This window comes from Nyctibius grandis, chromosome 10 (genome assembly GCF_013368605.1).
Source record: "Nyctibius grandis isolate bNycGra1 chromosome 10, bNycGra1.pri, whole genome shotgun sequence".
NCBI lineage: Eukaryota > Metazoa > Chordata > Aves > Nyctibiiformes > Nyctibiidae > Nyctibius > Nyctibius grandis.
Genome location: NC_090667.1, coordinates 19,169,034 through 19,183,991, shown reverse-complemented (window position 1 = coordinate 19,183,991; position 14,958 = coordinate 19,169,034). Strand labels below are relative to the sequence as shown.

Below are 14,958 nucleotides of genomic sequence, written 5' to 3'. Positions count from 1 at the left end.
AGAGATGTTTCAAACTGAGCAGGAACAAAGACCAGAAGAAACCAGTCCCCGAGAGGGCCTCCCCCTCCTGGTATATCTCCGTAATTCTCTGTGGCGGCTGAGCCTGGCCCTCCAGGGTAGGTTTACATCAGGAAGGCTGGAGTAGAAGGGCTTTTGTCAGGGGCTCTGCATGGCTCACGTTCCAGCCTTGTCTCTCATGATAACGAGCCAACAGAGGCAACCTGGATCCCTAGAAATTTCCAGGGCCTGAATGAACATGAACACGTCCTCACCCATGCCGGGGGGTGGAAGGAGATAACTCTGGTGGGCAGGCACAGTGCTGTTGCCCCCGATCTCCTCTGCAGGAGGGGAACAAGCCCCACCTGGTTCTTGGTGCTGCCGCCCAGCCCTGTCCCCAGGGCAGGAGCGGGGCGAGGGGAGCGCTGGGGGACGGGGTGTGTGTGGGAACAGCCACAGAACAAAGCCGTTGTGGGGGGACGGGCGCAACCGGGGATCTGGCTCCTATTTTTAGCCCACTTCCTAAGGAAGCGCAGCGCAGGGGCGCCCGCTCGCCCTGGAAGCCTCCCAGCCTCCCAGGCGGTGTAAGGGGAGCTGCTAGCAGGGTCAGGGCCGGTATGGCTGGCCCCAGCCTCACCAGGAGCCCTCGCACCTCAACATGGGGCTGCCCAGGCCCAGGCCCAGGCCCGAGACCCTCACGACAGGCCCAGGCCCCTCGCCACAGGCCGCACAGGGCGGCCCAGGTTGTTGAGTGCGAGTCCCGGGCCCGGCCTGGCGTTCCGGCTGCCCTGCGCTGCCGGGGGACGAAGCCCCGGGGCGGGGCAGAGCGAGGCCCCGGCCCCCAGGGCTCTCCCAGGCCTCCTCCGCCACCGCGGGACCTTTGTGGCGGCGCCACAGCCACCGGCCACCCCCCTGGGGACCGATGTGGCGCGGCGCGCGCTGGCGTCACGCTGCGTCGCGCAGCGATGACGTAAGGGGCGGGCGACGGCGGCGGCGGCGGCGGCGGTGGAGCCCGGAGTTGGGGCGGGCTGCGGGGCCGGACATGGCGGCGCGGCCCGGCCCGCGGGAAGATGAATAAGGGCTGGTTGGAGCTGGAGAGCGACCCCGGTGAGCGGCGGGGACGGCACCGGCTCGGGGGGCGGGCCGGGGGGGCTGTGGGGGACAGGCCGGGGTGGGGCCTGGGGGCTCACGGGGACAGGCCGGGGGTGGGGGCTGTGCTGGGGGGGGCTCAGGGGGACAGGCCGGGGGTGTAAAGGTGAAGTTGGGGGGAGGCTTGGGGTGTGTAGGGAGGGGTTCGGGGGTGGCAGGCCTGGAGTGGGGGTGCATGAGGCGGGAACAAGGGCTGGGGAGGGGGCGCGGGGAGAGGAGGGCTGGGGGAGGGAGACCTGCTAAGGGGGTGCCTGGGGGTGCGGGCAGAGCGTTGAGAGCGCAGGTGAAGGTTTAGGGGTGTGTGAGGCAGGAGCAGTGTGGGTCCTGGGGGGACAGGGGTCTGTGCGGGGTTGTGGTGTATGGGACATAGCCCATGGGGGGGTTAGGGAGAGGTTATGGGGGTGTAGGACAGACAGAAAAGGGGACGTCAGGAGGCTGCGTATAGGGGTGCAGGTGTGGGGTGAAGGCAGGGATGGGGTGGGCAGGGCTGCAGGAGCATTGTGAAGGCTCAGAGTGGGGCCTGGGCTCTGGGGCACTTATACACGGGCTCTGAGGTGCTCCAGACACGTCTGTGAGAGGGGGCTCTGTGGAAAACATCCAAAATGCTGCAGGGGTGTAGCACGAAGCATTCCTGTTGTTTGCAAATACACCCTGAAATACTGCTGAAATACAGGCAGAGGCGTGCGTACGGGATGCCCCTTGCTACAGAACCAGCTCTGACCAGTGCTTGCCCCAGAGCTTCCTGCGCGACTGAGAACAACCCATGTGCCTGTCACTTGGGGGCACGCGAGGGTGGCGTCTCGTCCTCTGCATGTCAAATCCTGTCGTCGCTTTGCAGCAGAGCGGGTGGGTCAAACCCTCTCCCCAAAGCAGCCCAGGAAAGGTGCTGAAGAGCCTGGTATGGTGCCTGAGCAGCCGGGAGCAGGACGGTCACGGGCATCCCCTTCCTGCTGCGTCGGAGAAGGTGGTTTCTGTGGTGGAGTCCTGGAGTTTGTTTTGTGGGTTAGGATTTGGGGGCCAAAGCCAGCGTCAGCTGGGGCATTGGCTGAGCGTTGTTTTAACGTGTCTGAGTTGCCATAGTGCGGTTTGGGGTCGTCCTCTGGGAGGCTGAGAGCTGGTCTTTAGAGTGTGATGGTGTATTTTTGAGGCTGTGGGTGAGGAAATTGGACCCCTTGCATTATACTCATCTTCCTGCGCTCAGCGAAGGATTCTGTCTGCTGTCGGTCTCCCAGTCAGCCCAGGTTTTGCTGCTCTTTGTCCTCTTTTTACTGGTACTCGGGAATTGCCAAAATCGTTCCCATCCTCCCCCTTCTTCATCAGGACAATGCCGAAGACAGGACATGGTTTGGATTCTCACACCTGGAGGGGAAGGTTATTTGCTTGGAAGATAATCTGCGCTCATTCAGACGTGTGGAGGGTCGGATGCAGAGGTGGGAGCTGGGACAGCAGTGAGGAATGACCTGTGCGCTGCTCTCGGCCTTCAGCACGTCCCATAAGCTGCTCAGCCCTCACCATGGGGCTTGGGACTGAAAGCTCTCGGTGCTTTACTGGTCAGGAAGTGTCAGCAGATCCAGATTCGGGCCATCTGCCATGGCTGCTGGGCGAGGAGGGGAGCCTTGGGAACCTCCGGGCTGCTGGCTTAGTGTTGTGTGTGCTTATGGACACCAGAATGTTTCCTCCAGCCAACCCAAATAATTTGGGATGGGGGTTTCGGGTGTTCCAGGAGTGATCACGGTGGCAGGACTAGGCCTTCACGGATGCAGAGGTAATACGAAACACTGCAATGAATCGGAGAAGAACACAGTTGGAAAGGGACCCCTGGAAGCCTTTGGCCCAAAGCAGAGCTACCTTCAAAGGGAGTTCGTGTCGCTCATGGCCACGTCTGGTTGAGTTTGAATATGCCCAAGAAGGAGATTTCTGCGCCCCGGGCCCAGGGCTGACCACGCTGGTAAGGAAGAATTGTTTTTTCCCAGGCGCGTAGTCAGAACTTCTCTTGCTGCAGCTTGTTCCTGTCACTTCTTGTCCTTTCACGGTGTGCTTGGAGAAGTTTGGCTTCATCCTCTCTCCAGCTCCCCGGTGACAGGAGGAGAATACGTGACGGCTGACTTCCCATCTCCTTCGGTGCAGCCCTGCCCGTCTGACTTGCGGTCCTGGAGAGCTGCTGTGGAGATGTGGGAGTGCTCCGGGCTGGGCCACAGCGAGCTTGGGAGTCCTACTCGGTCTTCTCCTTCTGGTGGGACCCACGGGAGCAGCGCTGCTTTCAGCATTTGTGGTTGGTTGTGTTTGCAGGCCTTGCTCTGATGCAAATCTGCACGGGCTGCGAGGCAGAGCTTGTGATACGGTTCAGGTCTTCTCGCGTTGCATGTGTTTTGCCGTGATCAGTAGACTGTAACTGTTGAAACTGGAGAGTGAGTGAGGCTTTCGACTTTTACAGAAGCTTTCACGGTTGAGAGGCTCTACCTGTAAACAGCTGCGACTCCTGCTTCTGTAATGGATGCCATCTAAGGAGGGAGCAAGAACCGTGGCTGTAACGAGCATCTGAAGACCCTTATGGTCCGCAAGGACCGCTTGTCCTAAGGCAGTTGTTGCAGAGAAGGCAGCGGCGCTGCCTGAAGTCACTGTAGATGTCACCTGGACGACACAGCCCTCCATGGCATCAAGTATTTTGAGCAAAAACATCTCTGTCAGAAAGGTGCTGGGGTTTGGTGTCACGGCATTGCACGGGAGGAGGCTGTCACTGGTCCAAAGCATGTTATTTCCATAGCGTGTTTCTTCCCACTGACAATTTTATACATTTTCTGCTAAATTAATGAAGACCTTTTGCTCCCAGAAGTTTCCTCCCTGTTTTAGTCATTGTAACTTTGGTGTGGAAGCCCCTTGGGCTCTTCGCTTCTTGATTGAGCCGCTTACATGAGGTTCATTAAATCCATTGCTCACAGGGATGTTTCTCAGGATTGAATCCTTCTTATTGATATTCCCTGGCCTTCCTCCCAGGCTGTCGGCAGCCTTTATGTGGGAGCGAAAGAACCGGATTTATGATTCCAGTCTCGCTCGCTCACTCCGTGTGCAGGGGGATCGCCTGCAGATCGGGCTGGCTGCCTTTGGTGTGCCATCGCAGTGGAAGCTGCTGCTCGGTTGCCGATGTTGAATAACCCTTCGGTCTCTTTGCCGCTGTCTCCGTATCCCTGGTTATGTCCTTCTGTGACGGGAATTTTGTAGTCACTGGAGACGGGCTCTTGGATGTGGTCCCCCAGGAGAGAGAGAGGTGAAGATGAGCCTTTCAGCCCTCGGACTTCCCACAGCCCTGTTGCTGTGAGCTGGCTGTCCCATCACTGGCTTTCACTAACAGAACATAAATTATCTTCTTTTAGAACATCCTGTGATCCATTCAGCCGCGTTTCCCTCCAGTTAGGAGCGTGTCATTTAGGGGCTCCCTGCTGCTGTTTGTGGTGGGGATTTACTTCTTGGCAGGTCATCTGCAGTGAGTCAGGGTGCTGCAGGTGGGTTCGGCCTCATTGGGCTCTGGCAGGAGAGGGTTGTTTCAGGTCCTCTCGAGGAAGAGGATGTTGAATGGGGATGGAGGGATGAAGGGAGCCAGAGCAGCTCTGTAGTGAGCCAGGGCTCAACAGCTCTGCTGCTGGGGAGTCAGCGTGACCCTGGTACTGCTCTGCTGCGGTTTTTCTGGCTGCGCCTTGGCCTGGGACCATGTGGGCCCTTCAGGGGCTAGTGGCAGCAGCTTTTCTCTCTTCAGCCAGAAGTAACCTGTTGGTTTTGTTCCTTTCCAGGTCTCTTCACACTCCTGGTCGAAGATTTTGGTGAGTACAAGAAACCTTCCTGAGAAATCAGTTTCATGCTTGATGTTATCCCTTGTCCTTTCTGGTGGGCTTTACACCAGCTTCTGCCCTTTGTTTGCAGGGGTCAAGGGGGTGCAGGTTGAAGAGATTTATGATCTGCAGAGCAAATGCCAAGGGTAAGTCACAGCCGTGACAGTATGAGTTTTATTACGCAGAATGTGTCTGTGGGCCTGGGAGCTCATCGCCAGGCATTCAGAAGGGCCTGTGTGAGCTTGTCTGTCCTGGAGGTCAGCGTTGTGAGTGATGAACCAGGGGTGCTTCCTCAGGTTTGGGGCAGACGGGCAATCTTGTGCCTTGAGAAAGACCTCGTGGGGCAGGTGGGGGACAGACTTCGAGGGATTCATCTCCCTTTCCCCACGGAGAGGTGCAGTGCCAAGCAGCGTTCTTGCAGTGGGGGCTTTCTCCCCGTCTCAGTGCTTTGAGATGGCTTTGAGGCTGTCACTTGCTTAAAAGCCATTGTCTGAACTCCTCTTGAGAATGAATGCAACGCATATTTAAAAGGAGGGGTCATTTGGTGGTCAGGCACTATTCTGCAGGTCAGTCATTGTCCAGAGGTGAAATTCACCTCCCGTTTCTCTGTCTTGAGCCTCTTAAGACTTGTCAAACTCCAAAGTATTCAAGCTTGATTGTTGTCTGAGCCTAGAGCATCAGTACAGGTGAGTGTCCTTGGTAATGTGGGGCAGCAGGGATGGTCACTTCCAGAAAGATGGGGCTGGTGGTTCTGCTTTTCCTCTCTGTCTTTGCCTGTGGTTTGAAACAGAAGGTTTCTGGCGCTGGGCAGAGCAGCTCCACTGGTGTGGTCCGTCCAAAACGATGCAGCTGCTGATTTCTTTCCGCAGACCTGTGTATGGGTTCATCTTCCTGTTCAAGTGGATTGAGGAGCGCAGATCACGCCGGAAGGTCTCTACCCTGGTGGATGAGACGTCGGTGATCGACGATGACATCGTTAATAACATGTTCTTTGCTCACCAGGTAGGCTGGAGGCGAGGGGAAAGAGTCGGGGGTGTGTTGTGTGACACCTCAGGGAAGCAACGTGGTACCGAGAGGCTGCACTGCTCTTGCTGGTCCTGAGGGCAGCTCCTCTTTCCTGGGAGTCTCTGCCCTGAGCTCCAGGTTGGAGGGAATCCAGTAAGGGCTGTGAGCCTGTCCGTGGCCTGTGCTGTGAGCAGATGCTCATGGGGGCATGGTGTGGCTCGCTAAACGAGACTGACCTCCTCCCTTCCTTGGAGAGCCGAGGTCAAGTCGCTGCTCTCACAAGTGGTTCTTGCGTCAGTGCTTTTCAGTTGATTATTGTCAGCTCTGAAGGGTTGTTGAAGGGTTGCCTTGTTCCTGCTGGTTAAGGTGGTCCTTGTGTCACCCTCCAGCTGATCCCCAATTCCTGTGCCACCCATGCCCTGCTGAGCGTCCTCCTGAACTGCAACAATGTTGACCTGGGCCCCACGCTGAGCCGCATGAAGGATTTCACCAAAGGATTCAGCCCTGAGGTAGGGGTGGGGGCATGCAGGGCTGTGTGTGGGTGGCACAGATGAATCTGCCTCTCGCTCCCCTCTCAGGATGATGCTGTCACAAGCTGGTCCTTTTCAGCCCTTCGTGGCTGCATGCCACATCAGTATTGCCTCTTCTCTCTTGTATTCCTGCCTTGCCTTGCTCAAGCCTTGGTCCCCTTACACTGGGCACAGCTCTGAGCCTTCTGTGGTGTTGTTCCCTAGCCCAGATGCATTCTCTAAGTCTGTGGTCAAAAGTCCTCTCTCCTCCCCTCATCTTGAAGTCTGTGTTTCTCTCTTAACTGTAATTTCTTTAGCAGAAATTGTGTGTTCTTTTCATCCTGGGTTTTATCTAAAACTCAGAAGAGCAGAGGGTGTGCCTGAAAGTTGCTCTCCCAGTCCTGTGTATGGAGGGAGGGAGTGGGGAGGTGGCAGGTGAAGCATTTTGTTTGTTTTCCTGTCACTTCTCAATTGTTTTCCTCTCTTGCTCTTCGCTGCAGAGCAAAGGCTATGCCATCGGCAACGCCCCCGAGCTGGCCAAGGCCCACAACAGCCATGCCAGGTGAGTGAGGGGGTCTCTCGCAGCTCCCTTTCACTGGAGGAGGCAGGCTCTGCACTGACCTCTCGCCTCTCTTGCCCTCGCAGGCCGGAGCCACGGCACTTGCCGGAAAAGCAGAACGGAATCAGCGCTGTGCGAACCATGGAGGCGTTTCATTTTGTCAGCTATGTCCCCATCAAGGGACGGCTGTTTGAGCTGGATGGGCTGAAGGTCTATCCCATTGACCACGGTAAGAGCCTGCCTGTTGACACGGTCGAACAGACACCCTGGTGTGTCCAGATGCGTGTATTATTTATCAATGCCACTGAGCGTTAGCTGATGTTTGTGGAGAATCACTCCAATGGCTCCCAGATTTGTCCTGAGTTTCGATAGCTCATTTTGGAGCCTTTGCACTGGGGACTGTGTCTGGAAGACAATTATTCCTAAATGCATTGCATTGCTTTTCCAGCCTTGCCATTTTCCTCCCCAGTTGCTCTGGGTCACGAGGTCCTCCTGCAGCTCTGAAATAACTCGGTATCACAAGCAGAATTTGTCTCCTCCTTGCTCTCTCCTTGTGCCAAATAACGGCTGTGTGTTGAGGCACAGGGTCCCAGTGCAGATCCCAGCAGGCTGCTGGGATTACTCCTCTTTCTCACAACTTGACCACTCAGTTCTGTCTTTCAGACACTTATTTATCCCCGCTAGGACTTTGCTTCTGTCTGTCAGGTGCTTTGGTAAGGTGCCCACTTCAGGTACTGGGGTTGTTTAAGCATGGCACCAGATGCAGTGGCAGGTGGATCCCAGCAGGAGCTGGGATTGCCTCAGACTTAGTGAGCCCGAGCCTGTGAATCGCCTGTGGTCTGTGGGGTTCAAAATTCACCCTCCTGCCCTGCAGATAGCTCACGTTTTCCATTCGGAAGGCAGAGGCAGGGGGCTCCACGTGTGGGCCGGCAGTGCGGTCCTTCTGCCTCCTGGGCCCCTTCTTGACTTGCTCCCTGGTGTGTAAGGAAGCCATGAGATGGCCTCTCGTGGGGATGGCAGGATCCGCTCTGTGAGTCTGAAGCAGGAGCCTTGGCCTGCTTTGCTAAGTCCAGCTCTGTCTCGTTATCACAGGGCCGTGGGCTGACGATGAGGAATGGACTGACAAAGCCAGGAGAGTGATCATGGAGCGCATCGGCCTGGCCACTGCAGGGTAATGTCCCAGGCCATGGTGCAGGCACTGGCCCCTCGCTGTTTTCCCCTGCATTATTTCTGTGGTCTCTGTGCAACAAGTTGTGGAAGTGGGGGTGGAGAACGTCGCTTGGGGAGAGGTGCAGGCGTGCTGCCTCCTTCCTTTCTCTTGCCTGCAGTTTGCCTGCCTTCAGAGCACGCAGAGAAGCTGCACTCCCCGTGCAGTGCAGAGTCCCTGCAAATGGCCATGCAGGTCATTTGTGGCCAGATCAGGTCACTGTTTGCCCAAGTCCATAGGAGAAGGAATGGTGCTTCTGGTCCTGAGCTGGGCCTCTTGGATGCTTGGGTGTGAGGGTGACTGAGCACTGGCACAGGCTGCCCAGAGAAGTTGTGGAGTCTCCATCCTTGGAGATACTTAAAAGCCGTCTGGACACAGTCCTGGGCAACCAGCTCTGAGTGGCCCTGCTGGAGCAGGGGGTTGGAGCAGATGACCTTGAAGCAGATGACCTCCACAGGTCCCTTCCCACCTCAACCAGCCTGTGACTCTGAAGTGTTTTGTGTTGTGGTTGAAGCAACCTTGCTCTGCTTCTTCAGCCAGTGTGAGGTTGACTCGGTTTTGGGGGGAAACCCTCCTGTGTGTTGGTGTTAAAGGCCAGGGCAGGGGAGGTGCTGCCTGGAAAGAGCCCACAGGAGGCGTGCAGGGTATGGCTGGCAGCCTGCTGACCCCCCGTTGCTGGGAGAAGGGGCTTTCACCGCCAGCTCGCGGCCGACATCTGCTGTCCCTTCCTGCAGGGAGCCGTACCACGACATCCGCTTCAACCTGATGGCGGTGGTGCCTGACCGGAGGATGAAGTACGAGTCCAAACTGCACATCCTGAAGATGAACCGCCAGACTGTGCTGGAGGCCTTGCAGCAGGTAGGACAGCCCAGGCCCTGAGCGAGTGCGAGCCTGGGGTAGGAACAGGCTCTGTTTTCAGGGCATCTCCCTGTGCTGTGGGGGCCCTGGATTCTGGGGTTTTTTTTGGCCTTGGGAAAGGTCTTCTGGGAAGAGGAGATAACCAGCTTCGCTGCTTGGCCTCTTGCTGCTCACCTGGGAGGTTATCCATGGCGTTCTCAGTTGATTGTGCACACGGGCGCTCGGTGGCTGGCTCACCCTCACGAGTTCTTCTGGAGTGCTCGAATGGGAGGGATGTGGTTTGGGTCACCCTGGTCCAGCGCTCAGTTTCTATCTGTCATTTGCCTTCAAGCTTATCCGAGTAACTCAGCCTGAGCTGATCCAGACCCAGAAGTCTCAGGAGTCTCAGCCTCCCGAAGAGGCAAAGCCAGCCAGCAGCAAGACCGTGACTTCAGAGAGCACCCATCCAGGTAGAACCCCATACCAATGGTGTTGCCAGCCAGCCAGCCTGGCCTGCCGTGGAGTGAGCACAGGCTGGTGACAGCAGCTGGCTGACCTGGAGCTTGAGGCAGCTTTATGGTCTTTTCTCCAAGCCCAGCTCCGTGCGCACTGTGCTGGGGTGTGGTAGATGCCTCTCTGCCTGGGAGAAGCGTTGGAGTGACGTGGAGGTTGCAAATGGAAGGGCTTAAGCTTGGGGACACTGTTGACAGCTGGAGGTGGAATGGGAAGTGGGGGTGATGGTCTGGTGGAGCTCTTCTGCTACATGGGGTGGGCAAGGGGTGGCAGAGGACACTGAATAAAAGGTGACGGTGCTGGTCACGAAAGGCTGTGCTGTGCTTGTGTGGCAGATGGCCCCGAGGAGCCCGCCAGCCAGGGCCACCCTGCGGCCACGCAGAGCCCACCCAACAAATCCAAACCGGTGGCAAAGACGTCAGCGAGCAGCATCAACGGGGCGCCTCCAGCGAACCCCAACCCCATCGTGCAGAGGTTGCCAGCCTTCCTGGATAATCACAACTACGCCAAGTCCCCCATGCAGGTAGGCTGGAGCTGCAGGCCAGCAGCGTGCCTGACTCGAGCTGAGTCACCTCCATGGGACTATGGCTTTCAGCCAGTCAAAGCCCTTCCCCTGCGCTGCAGCCTCGTGCTAACCCAGGCTGGAAGGTGAGGGGGTAAATAAAGCCTGACCTGGCAAAAGGTTAGTGTTAATGAGGTGGGTCAGCTGAGCAAGCAAGGGAAGAATCCCCTGTCTCCTCTCAAAAGGGCCAAGCCCCAATGCTTGTCCTCTTTGCCCCGCTGCCAGCAGGCCATCAGCAACGGTGTTTTGCAGGAGGAGGAAGACCTTGCGGCAGGAGTGGGTCGCAGCCGGGTCCCAGTCCGACAGCACCAGCAGTACTCGGATGATGAGGACGACTATGATGATGATGAGGAGGAGGAAGTTCGTAACACCAACTCGGCCATCAGGTAACAGCTTGAGCTGAGGGCAGGGAGGTGACATTTGCAGAACTGCCAGCGGTGACTCCCAGAGCTCTCTGCTGGGCGCCCTTAGCTGTGTTAGAGCCCACACCTGTGTGTGCAGTTAGGGCTGTTCTCTGCTGTCTCACTGTTCACTCGCTGGGTGTTGTGGAGCCCTTCTGTCGCTCGTCACAACCAACCCTGAATTTTGGCTGCCCTGAGTGTAACTGCATTGGCAGCAGGCTTGGGGGCTTTGGGGCACCGCAGTTCCCCAGGGCCAATTGCCAGATCAGCTCCTGGTGACAGTGTTGGTGTGCTGGGACTGCTGTGAGGGTGGGGTCACAGCGAGGGTGCTTGTGGGGCTTCTGGAAGAAGAGCAGGGGTACGCAGCACCCCGTGCCCCCTGGCTGCGTAAGGGTACCCGCAGCTCAGCGGTTCAGTGGTGGTGGGGTGCTGTCAGAGAAGCTGGTGGCAGTGGGGGCGACCTAGAAATGTTTCAGGCCTTGCTTCATCCCAGCAGACAGGCTGGGGTGCTGGGTGCGGCGCTGGGAGCGCCTGCGCTGGGCCCCCACCTCCTTCCACCAGCTCCTCACCTTCCCTGTGCAGGTACAAAAGGAAAGGGCAGGTAAAGCAGGAGTGCGTGGCGGGGGCTGCGGAGGGCCAGCTCTCCGTCCTCCAGCCCAACACCATCAACGTCCTGGCTGAGAAGCTGAAGGAATCTCAAAAGGATCTTTCCGTTCCCCTGTCCATCAAGACAAGCGGCGGCGGTGCCGCCGTGGCGGTGGTCACCCACTCCCAGCCCTCTCCCACCCCCAGCAACGAGAGCACAGACACCGCCTCCGAGATCGGCAGCGCCTTCAACTCCCCGCTGCGCTCTCCCATCCGCTCGGCCAACCCCACCCGCCCCTCCAGCCCCGTCACCTCGCACATCTCCAAGGTGCTCTTCGGCGAGGAGGACGGCCTGCTGCGCGTCGACTGCATGCGCTACAACCGGGCCGTCCGGGACCTGGGGCCTGTCATCAGCACCGGGCTGCTGCACCTCACCGAGGACGGCGTGTTCTGCCCGCTGGCTGTCGCAGGTAGGCGCCTGCCAGCGTTTAGGGGGTGGCATCTCCCCTGTGGTGACGGGACGGTGTCCTTTGACTTTGGGAGTGGATACTGGTCCCTTGCAATGGCTCCTAACGCTTCCTTCCCGGGTGCAGATGGGGGGAAAAGCTCCCCGCCTTCCATCAAACCCGGTGAAGAGGCCCCGGTTGCAGTCAAGCTGGATGAGAAGGAGGGCAGTGAGGCCAGTGACAGCAAAGAGAAGGTGGGACTTGGCAGGACCAGTGATCACCCTGGGGGGGAAAAGTATTCTCCCAAGGTGAGTTTTGTGCTGCGACAGCCCTGGGAAGGTGGAGCTCCCTGCGCTCCCCCAGAGCCGCAGCAGCGCTGGCAGTGACCGACCCGCATGTGCACACTGTCCCGCGCGCGCGTCGCCACAGCCATGCCTCGAGGCACAGGGCAGTGCAGGTTTTGTGCCTTGCGTCATCTCGGGGACATCTGCCTTGGCAGTGGGCAGAGCCGCTGTCTCCCGCAGTCGAGATGTTCGGCTGCTGCGCTCTCCTTTGGGCCAGGGGCTGGTGGGACCCCGCAGCCCACATCCCAGCCTGCCGGTAACTTGCTGCCTGTCTGTGCCGTCCGGCCAGAGGCAGGAGCAGGCTCAGGCAGCACCAGCTCCCTGGAGGAGAGCTGCCTAGAAACTGCTGTACTCCAAAGGGCAGTCTTCAAACATTGTTACTGAGAAGAACCAGGCCCTGAGTGTTTCTCAGGCATGCACACACCACTTCCCCTGTCCCAGAGAGCCCCGTACACGTGCCTGGGCCAGGCTCGGGCAGAACCCAGCTTCCCCGGGGCTGGCCATAGTGCCGGCTGATTGATTAGTCCCCGACTCAGGAATTCCGTGCAATGAACTCTTCTCTTTCCTGCCCTCGTCCCAGCAGGTGTTTTTTGCTTTGATGAATCCTCCCTTTCCCCAGCACAGGGAGGAACACCCACCAGCTCACCCCACCAGCTCCCGGGCTGCAGCAGGGTGTCCGTCCGCTCACGTTTGCTCTGCTTGATCCTGGCAGGAGCTGCTGGCGCTGCTGAAGTGCGTGGAGGCAGAGATTGCGAACTACGAGGCCTGTCTGAAGGAGGAGGTGGAGAAGAGGAAGAAATTCAAGGTGTGTTTGTTTGTTGATGGCATAGTTGCGTTGCCCATTTAGCTCCCTGAAGGCTTCTGTCTGGGGTGTCTTTATGTCACCGTGGAGGGAGAGTGGTTCAGCTGAGAACAGCGATGGGGAGCGTTCGGGGTCCCTTTCCCTTACCCAACTAGCTTGAGGAGGATGGGGGGGGGGGTGCCAGGCATGCTGGTTCTTTGCCCGTTAGCCTTGAGCTCTCCTTTCTCCCTGCCACCCGTTTGTGGATTATTTGTGGATTTGTCATCTCCTTTGTAGATTGATGACCAGAGAAGAACCCACAACTATGATGAGTTCATCTGTACCTTTATCTCCATGCTGGCCCAGGAAGGTGAGCTGTGCTGTGGGGCCAAGGGGACGGAGCGTGGGTTCAGATTCAGCTGGGGGAGCCACACTGAGCGTGGTAGAGCAGCAGCTGGGAGCCGGGGAAGCTCACCCTGCCCTGCTCCCTGTTTCTCCCAGGCCTGGGGCAGGAGGTAGGGCTCAGTCTGGGCAGCCACGCGTCTCGCTCCCTGTCCCGATTTTACAGTCCCAGAGGAGCCCACCGATGGGTTTTGGGTGAGAGAGGGAGGGCTGCACGCTGGCACGGGCAATACCAGCACTCCAGAGCGGGACATGCCTGTGTGCCTCTCCCCCGCAGGCATGCTGGCCAGCCTGGTGGAGGCAGAACATCTCGGTGCGCAGGCGGCAGGGCGTCAGCATCGGCCGGCTGCACAAGCAGAGGAAGCCGGACCGCCGGAAACGCTCCCGCCCCTATAAAGCCAAGCGGCAGTAGCCTGCGAGTCAAGACTCTGAGAAGCAGCAGCTGGGCTTTGTGGCTTTGGGCAGTGGCGTTTGGATCCATGTTATCCCTGGCCCAAGGAAGAGGGACCACAGCAACAAGCCTGTGGCCGAGGTGGAGCCTGGGGACAAAGAGAAATTGAGTTTTCCTCTGAGCCCAAGTTGTGAAAGGTGGGAACACAGTGTCTGGAGGGGAGTCCCTGCAGCAGAAGGCAAGCCAGAGCATCCAGCTGCCTGACCGTGCTGCCGTGTGTCCTGGGGCCGTGGCCCAGGACTGCAGCAGGAGGGGAAGAGCCCACCCGGCTGCTGGCGGGTCTGGCGCTGTGGAAACACTGGCAATGCCGATGGAAGGCTGTGCTGGCCACAGCTGGCTGGGGCTTGTGTCCTGCGTCCAGGCCTTCACCTGTGCCCCTCCTCAGGACCTTCATGGCTGTTTTCTACCCCTCTTCCCCAAACGTATTTTTGGTTCTGACCCACACTTTGGCCGTTGCTGAGTGAGGCAGCTCCCGGACAGAGCCCATTCTCCTATATCCACCCACAACTGCAGTGCCCAGCTCTCAGAGCTGGCTGATGGGTGGGCTCATCTCTGAAGCTGGGCCTTGTGTCCAGCCCTCGGTGGTGGTGCTGGGGGGGTGGCACGTGGCTCTGTGGCCATGGCTGCTCTCCTAGGGACCAGCTCTGTGGCTGTGGCAGTGCCTGTGGGTCGCCCAAGGTTGCTCCAGGCCCAGTCCCCAGAGAAACCCTGTGAATTATGAACAGACCAAGTTCACACGGTGGCCTTGGTGCTGCTGGGCACGGCCCTGGACATGGAGTCACTTGGTGCCCTTGGCAAAGCCTTTCAGTGGGGGGACAGGTGACAGTGATTGCTGTAATGCACAAGGTGGGACGGGGACTGCAGTGGCAGGGAGAAGCAGTGGAGGGAGCCCAAAGCTGCTCTTCCTGCCCAAGCCACTCGCTTGCCACCTCCCACCCACCCTGCCAGCGCTCCTGCGTGTGCTCTGCTCCTGCCTGGCCCCCGCCCAGCAGCCTGACAGAAGTCTCAGAAGCCAGAGGTGTCCTGAGGCAGAGCAGGGACAAGGGAAGCTGCCACAGGAGTAGGACTGAATTTTGCAAATGTGCAAATCTGTACAGATCCTGACTAGGGAATGAAACTGTTTGGTATTTGTGGAAGGGAAGAAAATCCTGTCTCTTGCTGTGTCTAATATCAAGTGCTGTAAATACTGGATCTGTCTGAAGGAATAAAGCTCTCCTGTAACAGCCAGCCCAGGGAGAGGGGTGCCTGTGCGGCTGGGAGCACCGAGTGCCTGCTCTGGGCTATGTTGTCCCCTTCTGCGGCGCTAAACACTTGAGGTACTTGTGGGATTGCGACAACACCGGGTGAACGTGATGCTGGTGGAGTCAGGCTTGATTTATTAACACA

General features: G+C 58.3%; 1 protein-coding gene across 6 annotated transcripts; it reads left to right on the top strand.

Moving 5' to 3' along the window:
• The first annotated feature begins 984 nt into the window (after nucleotides 1-984).
• On the top strand, nucleotides 985-14,839 carry BAP1 (BRCA1 associated deubiquitinase 1). 6 transcript variants are annotated; one of them, XM_068409222.1, is made up of 18 exons: nucleotides 1,021-1,104; nucleotides 1,820-2,110; nucleotides 4,932-4,961; nucleotides 5,062-5,116; nucleotides 5,840-5,972; nucleotides 6,365-6,484; nucleotides 6,985-7,046; nucleotides 7,130-7,272; nucleotides 8,136-8,214; nucleotides 8,985-9,108; nucleotides 9,440-9,557; nucleotides 9,936-10,123; nucleotides 10,415-10,548; nucleotides 11,146-11,618; nucleotides 11,742-11,848; nucleotides 12,651-12,743; nucleotides 13,017-13,089; nucleotides 13,399-14,839. In XM_068409222.1, the coding sequence occupies exons 2-18, from the start codon at nucleotides 2,047-2,049 to the stop codon at nucleotides 13,515-13,517; spliced, it is 2,115 nt and encodes a 704-aa protein (XP_068265323.1). In that variant the 5' UTR covers nucleotides 1,021-1,104; nucleotides 1,820-2,046; the 3' UTR covers nucleotides 13,518-14,839. The 6 variants fall into 6 exon arrangements, with proteins under 6 accessions (XP_068265324.1, XP_068265326.1, XP_068265322.1 ...); XM_068409220.1 differs by having other exon boundaries at nucleotides 11,742-11,902; XM_068409223.1 differs by lacking the exon at nucleotides 1,820-2,110 and having other exon boundaries at nucleotides 985-1,104.
• Nucleotides 14,840-14,958: the final 119 nt, after the last annotated feature.